A 14,745-nucleotide genomic window follows, 5' to 3' on the forward strand; every position below is an offset into this window, starting at 1 on the left:
TTTGTAGTTGCTGGGAAAAATGTTATGAAAGTTTTGTAAATCCACCCTATATGTTTCATAAATACATTAAGTCGGTAAACAGGAAGTCGATGTACAACAGACCTGAAAATGGTATACACAGGATAGAACCCCAAGTTGAAGCTTGGCACCAAATATCAAGCAGTTGTGATTTGTAGTTGCTGAGAAAAATGTTATGAACATTTTGTAAATCCACGCTATATGTTTCATAAATACATTAAGTCGGTAAACAGGAAGTCGATGTACAACAGACCTGAAAATGGTATACACAGGATAGAACCCCAAGTTGAAGCTTGGCACCAAATATCAAGCAGTTGTGATTTGTAGTTGCTGAGAAAAATGTTATGAACATTTTGTAAATCCACGCTATATGTTTCATAAATACTAGTGCTGTCAAAAATGTCGCGTTATTATCGCGTTAACTTGACTCAATTTTAACGGCGATAATTTTTTTATCGCGAGATTAACGCTCTGTGACATGATGTAGGTTTTTCATAAGCTTTTGAAACTGCCAGGAACTTGGAACAGAGACTTTGCTTAGAAAAACGATAGCAGCTAGACTGTAATGCCACGCCCCGCACAGCCAGAGTCCTCTGCCCTCCCCCAAAGAACCAGCGCGGGCAGGGCGCGCTCGCCCTGCGCCTCGGGACGAAGAGCCACGGTGCTTGGCTTAGGTTTCGTTTTCCCATCGGCGGATCCAGCCCGACTTTGCAGTGGCTGTGACAAGACGTGTTATGCTCTGCAATAAAAAAAAAACATTGGTACAACCAGTGTTCGAACTATGCCGATATTTTCGGGGGGGGTCCCTTTTTTTCCCTTCGGGGGGTGTGTGCTTGCGCTTGTCTCAGAGCGCGGATCTCCATCGCGCGCTCTGAGACAAGCGCGCGCTCCACCGCGGATCTCCATCGCGCAGATCTCCACTGTTGGCACACTTCCTTTCTACTAGTTTGTGTCCCCAACCTGGCAGCAGCAGTCGTTGTCATATCGGTTTATTTTATCTTTGATGTAAACACAACACTTCGGATATGCAAATGCTTCCCGTTACACACAATTGCTATGTCAATAAACATCATTTTGCCAATATTTTAGAGACCATCCAACTTTTCCCAAATCATGTTTTCAAGGGATCTCATGTCTGTTTCAGGGGATCTCGGATCCCCCGAGTACCCCCGTAGTTCGAACGGTGAGCAAGCCCATTCACTTTTTTATGCTGATAAAAGAATTACAATGGTTTTTCATGTGACAAAAATGTGCGATTAAATTGTGATTAATCGCGAGTTAACTATGACAGTCGTGACATTAATCGCGATTAAATATTTTAATCGCTTGCCAGCACTAACAAATACATTAAGTCGGTAAACAGGAAGTCAATGTGCGACAGACCTGAAAACGGTATACAGGGTATAGAACCCCAAGCTGAAGTTTGGTACCAAATACCAAGTGGCTATGATTTGTGGTTGCTGAGAAAAAGGTGTTTCGGACGGACGGAAATACGGATGGATGGACAGAGGTAAATAAACCAGTATACCACCCCTTTCCTTCGGAGTGGGGATATAAAAACACATACAGACACATTACACTGAAAAAGTTGGGAAAGATGACAAGAACACACATGTAACATCTACTTAACCTTGGAGAGACAGGCAGGTAGGTTATAGTTTAAATGTTCATAATGTTCAGATTATATATTATAATCTATATGATTGCAACAGTTCCCTGATGTGAGTGAAGTACAGAAGCACAGCAGGCGGGAGTTGATGTTCACACACACACACACACACACTCTTTATTTTACTTATTTTAGCTTTTCAGCTTCACTCACTCACATCGTCACACACGCAGCACATACACATGCATTGTAGTCGGGAGAGACCCCTCTCTCTGTTCTCTCCCTCCTTTTCTATCCTGTCACTGCAACACAGACACACAACATTAATTAAGCACAGGTGCATTGACTTTGCCACTCACCTTCCCTGGCCCCGCCCTCCATTCACAAACTGACGCTAGGCCACGCCCTCTGCCACATACCCCCACCACCTGACTCAGGCCGGGGAGCCGTCTGGTCTGCAGCGGACCCCCCCCCACGGCACAGGAAGTCTGCCACTACCATCTGCGCCCCCGGCCTGTGGACCACCTTGAATTTAAATGGCTGGAGGGCTAGATACCAATGGGTGATCCGCACATTGGCATCTTTCATGCAGTGGAGCCACTGGAGGGGTGCGTGGTCCAAACAGAGGGTGAAAGGGCGCCCCAGCAGGTAGTACCGGAGGGTGAGGACTGCCCACTTGATGGCCAAGCACTCTTTCTTGATGGTGCTGTACTTACTTTCACGCATCAAGAGCTTGCGGCTGATGTACAGCACGGGGCATTCCTCGCCCTCCACCTTCTGGGACAAAACGGCCCCCAACCCTCTGTCCGATGTGTCTGTCTGCAAAATAAAGGGGAGAGAGAAGTCAGGGGAGTGTAAGAGTGGCCCCCCACACAGTGCAGCCTTTACCCTGGTGAAAGCCTGTTGGCACTGCTCCGTCCACTGGACCGGATCTGATGCTCCCTTTTTAGTGAGATCAGTCAGCGGGCTGGTGACGTCCGAATAATTAGGTATGAACTTACAATAGTAGCCAGCCAGCCCCAGGAACTGTCTCACCCCCTTTATGGTCTTAGGCCTCGGGCAGGCCGCAATCGCTGCCGTCTTGTCAATTTGGGGATGCACCTGTCCATGACCCAAGTGGAAACCCAGATACCGTACTTCCACCTGCCCAATTGCACACTTTTTTGGGTTGGCTGTGAGACCCGCCCACCTCAGCGACTCTAGGATGGCCCTAAGGTGTTCTATGTGTCACGGCCAGTCATTGCTGTATATAATTATATCATCTAAGTAGGCTGCCACATAGGTGGCGTGGGGGTGGAGGATCTTGTCCATGAGCCACTGGAACGTAGCAGGAGCCCCAAACAACCCAAAAGGAAGCATGACAAACTGGTGTAATCCAAACGGTGTGGAAAATGCCATTTTCTCTCGGGATAGAGGAGTCAAGGGGATCTGTCAATATCCCTTCATCAAATCCAGTGTCGAATAAAAGCGAGCAGCACCTAACTGATCGAGCAACTTGTCAATGCAAGGCATTGGGTATGCATCGAATTTAGACACCACGTTGACTTTTCTAGTCCACACAGAACCGGACTGACCTGTCGGCCTTGGGTACCAGGACCACTGGGCTGCTCCAGTCACTGTGTGACTCCTTGATTATGCCCATGCCGAGCATGGCCTTGAGTTCATCCCGAACCACCTTTTTTTTGTGTTCGGGTAAGCGGTAAGGGCGGCTATGCACCACCACCTCTGGGGGCGTTTCAATGTGGTGTTCTATGAGGTGGGTGTGGCTGGGAAGGGGCAAGAACATGTTAGAAAATTCCTCCTGCAACTTGGCTACCTCTGTGAGTTGGGCCGATGAGAGGTGGTCTCTACAAGGGACCGGATCGGTTCAGGTTGTGGTTTTGGTTGTTTTTACCTCCGGCCCCAGCTCTGCCTTCTCAGGAACTACTGATGCCAATGACACAGGGACGCTCTTATTCCAACGCTTTAATAGGTTGAGGTGGTATATTTGTAGAGCCTCACCCCTATCCATTCTCCTCACCTCATAGTCAACGTCCCTGACTCGCCGTGTGACCTCAAAGGGCCCTTGCCATTTGGCAACTAATTTGGAATTCGATATGGGCAATAATACGAGTACTTTGTCTCCTGGAGCGAACATGTGCCCCTGTCGTACAGCTGGGCTTGATGTTCTTGTGCCTGCTGCAAATTCTCCTGGGTTAAGTGCGTGAGGGTGTGGAGCTTTGCGTGCAGATCGAGAACATATTGAATTTCATTCTTACTAGGCGAAGGTCCCTCCTCCCAATTTTCCCGCAGCATGCCAAGATGCCACGCGGCTTTTGCCCATATAATAATTCAAACGGGGAAAATCCCGTGGAGGCTTGCAGGACCTCTCATACTGCAAATAACAGGGGCTTGAGCCATCTGTCCCAATTACATGTGTGTTTACTTACAAATTTCCGAATTAGATTTTTAAGAGTTTGATTAAACTAAACTATCCATTTGTGGGTGATAAACACTGGTGCAGATGGATTTAATTCCCAACAACCTATATAGCACGTTTCAGTGTGCGTGACATAAATGAAGTGACTCAGTCTGTCAGGCTTTCTTTCGGAAACCCGGCCCGGGAGATAATACGGAAGCGCACTTCTGCGATACTGCGTGCTGACATATTGTGGAGAAGCACCGCTTCCGGATATCGCATTGCATAGTCCACCAGAACTAAAATAAAATGACATTCTCGTGCTGACCGATCTAATGGCCCGACGAGATTCATACCAATTATTTCGAAGGGGGTCTCGATTAGAGGTAGAGGGCACAAAGGTGCTTTTGGAGTGGTCACGGGATTTACTACTTGGCATTCGCAGCACATAGCACACCACCGATGAACGTCCCCGCGAATCCCTGGCCAATAGAACCAGGCCATTATTCAGTCCCTCCAGGATTTCACGGGCCTTTTTTGTGATTGTTGCGGGCTAAAATGTCTGATGTTGCGGGGGGGGTTCCAGAAAGCTGCAGTGTTTTTTAGGTTTTTGTTGCGATTACATTGCGGGAGGAAGTGAAAGTTGCGAGAAATTGTTGCGATTTTCTCTTTTTGTGATTAAAATTGAGTGATATGTTAAATATTAGTTTATTACTGAAAAACTATTGATTAAAAAAACCAGACACTGAGAAATGCTCCTATAAACAACTTTACCAATATAAAAGATTACCAGGACTACAAAAATGCAGAAAAATAGGCTTTACTTATCCAAATGCACCTGTTGGTTCAAAAGTTAAAGTGCATAGAACCTCACAGCACAACATGAAGTTACCTTAAAATATAATATAAATGCCTCAGCTTTCATGTAAGAAAAAAAACTATTAATACTAGTACTGTGTGCAGGCAGTCTCTCCTGAAGACTAAATTAAACAATAATTATAAACTAATAAAATAAATGGCTCAGGCTTTATAGAAGAAAAAAAACAATTTGGACAGAATCTCACAGTATGATGCTGAAGCTGCCTAAACAATGGAAAATAAAATACCATTTTGGCAAAAATGTTGGCATCCATTAATTTCTTGTATTAAGTAAAATATAATGTAAAGTGCACACAGTCCTTCACTGTAAACATAACACACTTTCAGTAACAGAATTTAAGCCTTTATAAACACTGACTCGCACATGCTGCTTCTTTTGAACGTATACACGGAAGTAAGGCGGAAGGTAGTTTGTCGATGTCACCTCAAGACGACGCCAACGATTGGTCAAATTTGCGGGAAAGTTGCGGTGATTGGATATAATTGCAACACCACCCTGAATTCGTGGGGATTGGTTGAATTTGCATTGAAGTTGCAAATCGCAACATCGCGAAATCCTGGAGGGTCTGATTATTCAGGCTAGTGTTTTATCCTGCCCTAAGAGTCCAGCCATGGGATTAAAGTGAGCTGCATGGAATACAAGTTCCCTACGGCTCTGAGGGATTAACAACTGGGTTATTTGTTCCCCGGTTTGAGTGTCCTGCGTCACTCAATACAGTCTATCTTTAATAACTGCGAAATACAGGAAGACAGGTGTCGCATTTGGCTGGAGAGTTTGACCATCAATTACTCTCACTTGGTCAAACACATGCTGCAGAGTCTCGTCTCGTGACTGCTCTAAAGGGAAATTCTCGAGGGAATCCCTGAGAGCGAGAGGAAGGGAGGGCTGCTCCTCATTCCTCGTATCATTCTGATGTGGTGATGACGTGGACGGCTCTGTGACAGCTTCTCCAGTCAATGCCACACCGGGATCCCCCCCTTAACGTTTTACGGCAGGACCCACTCGGTACTATGTATTCCATTAAGGTTCGAAACCCTGGCCAATCAGTCCCCAAAATCAGCGAGTGGGTGAGATGAGGATTAACCGCCATATTAATTCTATGCTTTTGGCCCCGGAATAGAATATGGATGGACACTAGAGGGTAATTGTGAACATCCCTGTGCACACACACACAACACCTTCACCACTTGTGTGCTCCCCAATGCCTCACCTTGCACCAGGCTTTGGTGAATTGAGGTCTGATTACAACTGGAATCCACCAACGCATGATATGTATCCCCTTGAACACTTACTGGTATGCAATACAATCCGGCCCGATCAGGGGCAGTCTCTGGTGCATTGGGGATGCGGATCACAGCTCCCACATCCATTGCTGAGCCCTGACTCAGAAGATGCTCCGGCTCCCCACCGCGCCAGCACACCGGCCCAGGCTTTCCCTCTGCACCGGCGTTATGGGCGTCACTCACCTGAGGGGGAGAAGATACAGACACAGAAGAGGGAGTTGCGAGGGCACTGCGAGTGCGATGGGCTGGCTGGGGAGGAGCTGGCCACCGCCTCCGCGGTGGGGGAACGGGATGAGGGGGAGAGAGAGAGGGAGGGGGAATAGGAGAGAGAGAAAGAAAATGAGGAGAGGCGTCTCGTCCACCTGCCGTCGGAACTGCCTCCAGATGGTCCTCCGCCAACTTGATGGCTCATTCTAGCTATGCTGGGCAATGACACTGGACCCACTCCGCCATTCCTTCCGCAAGTTGAGAGGTGAACTGTTCCAGTGCCACCAGATCGATGATTCCGTCGGTGTCGTGGTCTTCTGCCCTCAGCCACCAGCAGCAGGCGTCCCGGAGTTGCTGGCTGAATGCGAACGGCCGGCCGACCTCCTCCAACATCAGCGTCCAGAAGCGCTGGCGATGTTGTTCCAGGGAGCGGCCGACACGCTGCAGGATGGCTTTCTTCAGGTTGGCATACACAAGCCGGCTGTCAGCAGGGAGCTGGAGTGCTGTGAGCTGCGCCTCACCAGTCAGAAGCAGGAGGAGGCACACCGCACGCTGCTCGAGCGGACACCCCCACGTTTCAGCCGCTTGCTCGAAGAGAGCGAGGAAAGCTTCCGGATCATCCTGCGGGCCCATCTTTGAGAGGGTGACGTGAGGTGGGTCCACTGGGGTGACAGTTGAAGCCCCTGCTGATGTGAGCAGATGCCGGAGTGCCTGATGATCTTCCTGCTGGGCCAGCATCAAGGCTTCAAAGCGTCGCTCTTGCTCCTTCCACAGGGTGGTCAGAGCTTGATGCTGGTTCTGCTGGGCGGTAGCGGGGGCCTGGATGAGCTCTTTGAATGGGGAGGACTCCATGTGGTGGTTCCCTTCTGTACATCCCGGGTTTCGGCACCACTGTAACAGTTCCCTGATGTGGGTGGAGTACAGAAGCACAACAGGCGGGAGTTGATGTTCACACACACATTCTTTATTTTACTTATTTTAGCTTTTCAGCTTCACTCACTCACACCGTCACACACGCAACACACACACATGCGTTGTGGTTGGGAGAGACCCCTCTCTCTGCTCTCTCCCTCCTTTTCTATCCTCTGTCACTGCAACACAGACACACAACATTAATTAAGCACAGGCGCATTGACTTTGCCACTCACCTTCCCTGGCCCCGCCCTCCATTCACAAACTGACGCTAGGCCACGCCCCCGCTGCCACAATGATATTAAGGTATAATTGTTAATCAATATTACATTTGCTTCAAGTTAAAGGAATTATTTTTTGAATATATTATAGAGGTTTATCAGGCATTTAAAATGTTAACAAGCAATCATTATCTACTTACAAAGAATTATAAGTCATAAATGATTTAAAATGAGCTTCGTAGAAAGTGTTCCCCCCCCCCCCCCCCAAAAAAAAAAAAAATTATATTATATAAAATAACGCATCTATATCCCAGTCATGTTTTAGTCAAGGTCATATTAAATATTTTATGATGTTATTACATGCAACGTGTTGAGGTGGACACATCACACCAAGATGTTGAGTTTTTTATTTTGACTGATGAGAAAGAATATGAGATTAAACTGTGAAGAAAACAAAGCAAAACAGACATTTTAAAAGTGGGGGGGGAGAGAAAAAACCCACAGCAGCACAATAAGATTAACGGCCTGAAACGCAACAGAATATTTCCATCATAAAAAGGGGCAGAGAGGCCATTACAATTCAGGGCTATGATAATAAATATATACTGTATATAAAAAAAAAAACACGCACCCTGTTTGTGCTGAGTACAGCTGCAGCATGGCTGGGTGTGCACATGAGTGCTCAGATGTGGCCATGCTCTCAGACACCAGGGCCATGAAAGAAGTCTTTCACAATGAGCGATCACTTCAAAAGAACCCGCAAACAAAGACAAACCTATTTCAGAGCTCTGCGCATAAATAATCAGGTCGTATTATGGAATAACGATGCCTCCTCTGCTCTCGCTCACTGAGGGCTGGCACATGTAAAGTGAAGCAGTGACTACCAAATTTTCATATAAAATGAAATTTTATGTTCTTTACATAAATGTCAAATATGATTTAATTTGATGCAATGGTGCTGAAAAGGTCCTGGTGATGGGAGTGTGTATACAGCAGCTCTTTTAATGTTCATTATTGCTTCAGGTGAGCTCCTGGCCTCTCATATACCACTAAAAAGGTCAGCAGTAATAGATCCTAAACACTCTGCAATCTGTCTTGAATACAAGCATGAAGAGTCTTCATTCTTCTGGAACTGACAAGACTGCCTCAAGTTCAAAACTTCATACACAGAAGCACTCACGACTCACTCAAATACTCACTAAAACTAGTGAACACATGAACATTTCAGGCTCCTCAAATACACCCCTTCAACATACAGGGTGTTTCAAAAAAATTTATATAATTTCACAATCTAATAACTTTGCCAGTTCTCGTTCAACTGACCTCAAATTTTAACAGCATGTGTTTTAACAGATCAAATTTTAATGTTTTTTGTTTTTATCTTTTTAGGTATAGAAATGCCATTCACTGAAAAAGAAAAGGCGTTTTGTGTGTCAGAGTACGCTCAAACACAGTCGAACAAGACTGTGCAGTGTGCATTTATGAGATAATTCTCTAAAAATGCACCAACTGCAATGCAGATTTGGACACGGCACAAAAAGTTCAGAGAGAAAGGCTGTCTGTGCAGCAGGGCAAAAGGATCTGGATGACCACCAGCATCGGAAGAGACAGTCAGGCGGGTTCGCGAATATTGAAAATTTGTGAAATCGTTCATGGACTCCACATACCTTTGAATTTCTTATTCAAATTTTGAGGAATAAATCTTATATTGCTCAACATTAAGCCTGTTCAGTTTCATTTGCCAAGACTATGTAGTTTCTGGGATACTTACATCTCAAATAATATCAATTTTTTTGAAACACCCTGTATATTGCACATCAATTTGTTCAGTTGCAGGAAATACAATCAATCAAGCAGTTATTTCAGCTTACGGGAATTGATTTTCAATTATTCTCATTAAGATTTATCCCATTTAGTTACGAAGGGGAACTGAACTCCTAAAACTGCTAAAATAATCAGAAACAAAACAAAAACAATAGTAGAAATTATGGATACTGTAATAATATAAATGTACAGTATTAATATATGGGAATGAATGCAGTGAGGAAAATAATAACTTTATCATCATTTCTTTTACACCACAGCACCGAGTTCTCGATTCTGATGGGTCATTTTCGATAACAGCAGCTCAGACAGTAGTAACAGCTGTAAGGTTTTAATCAGTGCAGTCACTTGAATATGTTGTCACTTCTATTGTAACAAATGCATCCATGGGAACTTGTATGGCAGAAGCTCCACATAAACCTATTAAAATGTGTCTTATCATTAATAGGTTTTCTGCAAGGAGACATTTATTTAGCAATGCTGGAAGGAGTCTCCAGTATTATAGCTTTATGAAAGACAGAAGTAAAGTTGCTCTATGTTTAATTTTCCTGGGAAAGTCATCAGGACAGAGGGCTTTGAGGTTTCTCGGTAACATCACAAGTTGTCTGTTTTGATTATATTTTGAAAAAAGAGAGATGTGTTATAGAGTAAGTGATAATACGACCTATCTTGTTTCTTGAACGTTTTATGACATTAAATGTAACTACAAACAGATAGAACATACAATGGTGTCATCCTTTAATAATGAGCCATGGCATAATGGTTAGACAATCAGCTTTGGGACCAAAAGGTTACTGGTTCAATTCCCTGGACCAGCAGGAATGGCTGAAGTGCTGTTGAGCAAGGCACCCAACCCCCAACTGCTCCCCAGGCTGCTCTATGTTGTAAGTCACTCTGGATAAGAAACGTCTGCGAAATGCCATTAATGTAATAAATAAAACATTATTAAAAAGTCAGCAAACTGCTGCTGTATAAGAGGAAAAAAAAACATTTCAGGATGTACTATTAGAGGAAAACAAAATCAGCGTTGGGGTTGTAAGGGGATCACACCACCCATTCAGTGATTACTTTCCTATACATGTCCTGCTGTGTTTTATTCCTCACATAATATTGTATTATTTTTCTCTGGAGAGAATATGTGAGGGAGGCACTTTTGCTTCGCTAGGTCCATGAAACACTCCACAACTGCTTCAGAATTAATCCGGTCTCCTGTTTTTATCAGGGCTGTTCATTATGGAAACTATTTTTATCAGTATAATGCACTGTGTGGTGATCATGGTTACTCCCTGATATCCAGTAGTCCAGTAGTTAGACTAATTACAGGTTATGCGTTCATAGCAAATATGAACAAGTTGCTTGTATTAACTAATACTTCTAACTAACTTATTAATGATGGAAAGATGAGAAAAACTGTAATATACAATAATTAAATAATATTGGCCAGCAATGAGTGGTACATCGGCTCTATTCCATTCAGCTAGCATGATACTGAATGAGTCAAAGATGAGTTCAATATCATGCTAGTTGAATGGAATATATTGGATATAACACGAAACAAGAGTCCTCTGACAGCATAATATCCCCTACTGGCAACTATATCTATGCTATAAGTGCTTAATACACCATCATGAAATTGTCAAAGTACAAGTTTGGTAATCAAGGGCTGTAACTCTGGTAAAATGCGACTGAATTGAACGAAACTACAATATGCGCATTACCGACATATAACAAAGAATCCTATCAAGTTTCGTGAAATTCCTCCAAAAATTGTGAGAAGAGTTGATTTCATGGGGTGAGTACCCTTCCTGGGACGGACGGACAGATGGACGGACGGACATCGCCATGACATAATCCCCCTTCGGACCTTTCGGCCAGCGGGGGATTAAAAAAGCCAGCCAATATTATTATTATTATTATTATTATACATACAGATTCCTTTCAGGTGTTCAATGCGTCTTTCTCTTTCAAAATTCTCTCAAAATCTTCCGTATTTAACGAAGCAAACATGGCAGAGATGTTTATTTACAAACTGTCACAGTCGCTTGCGAGCACGGAAGTTTTACATCTCCAACGTGTGCATCATGTTGTCTTGACAACCACACTGCAAAAAATTATTTGTTGTTTTAACTTAAAGTTAGCACCCAGGCTGCCTTAAAATTTTAAGTTAATTGAAATTAAGTTAACACAATGAAGCGAACAATTTAACTTACTATATGAATTTCAATGAACTCAAAATTTTAAGGCAGCCCGGATACTAACCTTTTTAATTTAAAACAACAAATAATTTTTTACAGTGCATGCAATATCGTAAACCATATTCAACGCTCATTCTCCATTAGAGTAGAGTGACGTAATACATGTAGGATAAGCGATATGCTAACAATATTGCATGCTATCAAACCAAATTAATGAAACCCACTAGAAGGGAACAGAACACGTTTTTATTCCATCGAAAAAGTGTCCTGCATGTATAATAATAAGCTATTATGAATTGTGCTTGGGGTTAGAGGTTGAATATAGCACTCATTGAGGAGTGTTTCTAATCACTGACTAAAGGCTACGTACAGAGGACTGGGCCACTAAACCTTCCAGCACTAACCTGCTGAGACCTGGGCTCACCAGTTACAGAAAGTAATCGGTAGCACTGTAGTAGACCTTCCTAACCACCTCCAGTGTGGTGTAGTTCCTGAGGACCCAAGACTGAAGAGGACTATCATCACAGTACTCCACCGTAGGCCCATACGTCCCATCCTCCAGCCGACTGATGGTGAGGCATGACTGTGTGATAATGTGCAGGAACGTGCCCTTCTGATGGTCAGCATTACACACCACACACAACAACATGAATGAACATGAATGGATCACAGACACACCAGGATCTAGTCTAGAACACAACACTGTTCTAACACTATTTCATAACACAGGACAAGTGCATGTGGCAAGATTAAAAGAAGGCAAATGTGTTCTGCTTTGAGCTGTGTACAAATGTCCTGAAAATATGACGCCATTAACGCAAATGAGATGGGCTGCGTGTTGGGTGATGAGTGATGGGAATGATATATGAATATAAGAGTATAAACTGGAGGCTTGACCTTGCACTGCAGCAATGTCTCTAACATTTTCCCTAACTAAACGTGACAATGGCAGAAGTGGCATGATTGAAAAATTCATGTGATATATGAATAACTAAACACCTATATTTAAACTTGCCATCTACCCCCTCAGTCATCAAGCGGTATATGTGACAAACCGGTTTACTGACAGCGAAATGTTCAGCAAAAAACCTATTAAACTTTCATGATCTTGAATTTTGGAGTCAGCAACGGCTTTTAAAAATAGTTTAAAGATGGGTTGAATTGACAGACTGTGACATTTCTCAAAACTCAAACCAGTGAATATTTCATGCCGCATAAATTACTCATCAAAATGATTTTTCAGCAGTCTCGGCCAATATATAAATAAACTGGTCTACAGGGGGTTTCAGTAGACTTGTTGAGTACGCCTAAATAATTTGGAGGTGAAAACACAATTGAGCACACAGAAAGGCCAACACCATAGCCCAATTCTCTACTGAGAGAATGTCTCTGTCTGTGACTAAAATAAGTGTCTGAAAGTTTTCTCAACTTTCACTCCCGAGCCTTTCATGGTGATGTCATCTTTCATATGCCATGCCTTAATACTTCCACATTTTGATAGAACATTCAATCAATATCGTTATACTCCGATGTTGTTAATACAGATGTCATCACAACCATCGCAATATATTTTCATATACTGAATTTTTCTATGTCATATATACCGTGTCCAAAATCACTCCCTACTCACAATATAGTGAGGTCGCCATTTTGTAGTGCTGTCTGAATGTATAGTGAGAATTATTACACCCTATATAGTGCACTCAAAGTATACCACAATGCATCACGAAAAGTAGTATGCAACCGATGGTCACTAACCAAGCAATATATACCATCATGCATTGCGGTTGCGCTGAAAGAAATCAAAAGCCTCAAATTTGATTTAACAAAAGGCAGCGGCAAAGAAGAAAGTATTCAGCCTTGATTTAAAAGAGCTGAAAGATGCAGCAGACGCAAAGTACTTTGTATTTATTAATGTGGGAAATACGCTCAGTATAATATGGATTTATCACAAAAATACATGCATGTATTTATTACTTTGAAAACCCACCAGCCGACTGATCTGGCACATTTTAATTGTGCGACAGTGATGATGTAAATAACGGCATGACGGACTAGTGTCCGAAAGTGCTTTTTCATTTTATTAATGAGCTCACTATATAGTTCTCTATATAGTAATTCCCTATAGTGAGTAGGGAGTAGTGAACGAGTGAGTGATTTCGGACACAGGGATAGACTTTTAAAATTAATTAGAGGACCTCTAGCAACTTACAAGTCTTCTTCTTTCGGCTGCTCCCGTTAGGGGTCACCACAGCAGATCTGTTCTGCATAGGTTTTACACCAGATGCCCTTCTTGACGAAACCCTCCCCAGTCTATCTGGGCTTGGGACTGGCACTAAGTATGCACTGTCTTGTACAACCCCAGCAGCTGGGTATTTTACCTAACCTGCATGTCTTTGGACTGTGGGGGAAACCAGAGCACCCAGAGGAAACCCACGCAGACACGGGGAGAACATGCAAACTCCACAAAGAAAGGGTTTGCGAGGTTCAAACCCAGAACCTTCTTGCTGTGAGACGACATTGCTAAACACTGCACCACCGTGCCGCCCTAACTATTTACAAGACTGAAACTTATAAATCAAGTTTCAAACCGACACTTTAACTACAGTACAGATTCAAGTTACACGCCATCCTAAAGTTATGATTAAAATGTACAGATGATGCACAGGTGCCAAAATCTATGGTTTAGTCATAGCTTTTATCATTTTAAACCTCTTCTGTAGCAATATGGGAGACACCTATAAACTCTACTTTTCCTGATAAAGCTGTGGTCAGTCAAACACAAATAAAATTTGGCTGCTAGAAAAGCCATTTGCGTGTGCCGACTTTATTTCGGTGAACTTTAACCTGTAAATTCACAAACCTCCGTCTTATGAGCCAATAGAAAACAAAAAGCATTATAGCAGCAGAGTATTTTGCATTGCTGTGTCGATAAACAAGCCTTTCAATAAACAAAGCACAGACAAGTGTGTTGTTAGTGATAAAATCATATTTTTTATAATAAGTCTGTATATGCTGCATACTAAATATATTATATACTTCATTATATTCAATATCTGAAATGGACCACACCTGAAATTTTGTAACTGTATAAAGTAAGCTCGGGCGGCATGGTGGTGTAGTGGTTAACACTGTCACCTGACAGCAAGAAGGTTCTGGGTTTGAGTCCAGTGGCTGATGGGGGCCTTTCTGTGTGAA

At 43.3% G+C, this 14,745-nt stretch overlaps 1 protein-coding gene across 3 annotated transcripts in view; it reads right to left on the reverse strand.

The window, feature by feature from the left end:
- galnt13 (UDP-N-acetyl-alpha-D-galactosamine:polypeptide N-acetylgalactosaminyltransferase 13) overlaps positions 1-14,745 on the reverse strand; it is a 139,246-nt gene that overhangs the window by 15,856 nt on the left and 108,645 nt on the right. Inside the window, exons 12-13 of one of the 3 annotated variants that reach the window (XM_060929973.1) lie at positions 12,020-12,160; positions 7,446-7,486 (exon numbers count right to left, since the gene is read on the reverse strand). The exons of 1 other annotated variant lie outside the window; for it this stretch is intronic. In XM_060929973.1, the coding sequence (XP_060785956.1) occupies positions 7,484-7,486; positions 12,020-12,160 (144 nt within the window). In that variant the 3' untranslated portion in view covers positions 7,446-7,483. Of the gene's footprint in view, positions 1-7,445; positions 7,487-11,951; positions 12,161-14,745 lie in introns of those variants that run through there. One more of the 3 variants, XM_060929972.1, reaches the window with a different exon arrangement.

This window comes from Neoarius graeffei, chromosome 9 (genome assembly GCF_027579695.1).
Source record: "Neoarius graeffei isolate fNeoGra1 chromosome 9, fNeoGra1.pri, whole genome shotgun sequence".
NCBI lineage: Eukaryota > Metazoa > Chordata > Actinopteri > Siluriformes > Ariidae > Neoarius > Neoarius graeffei.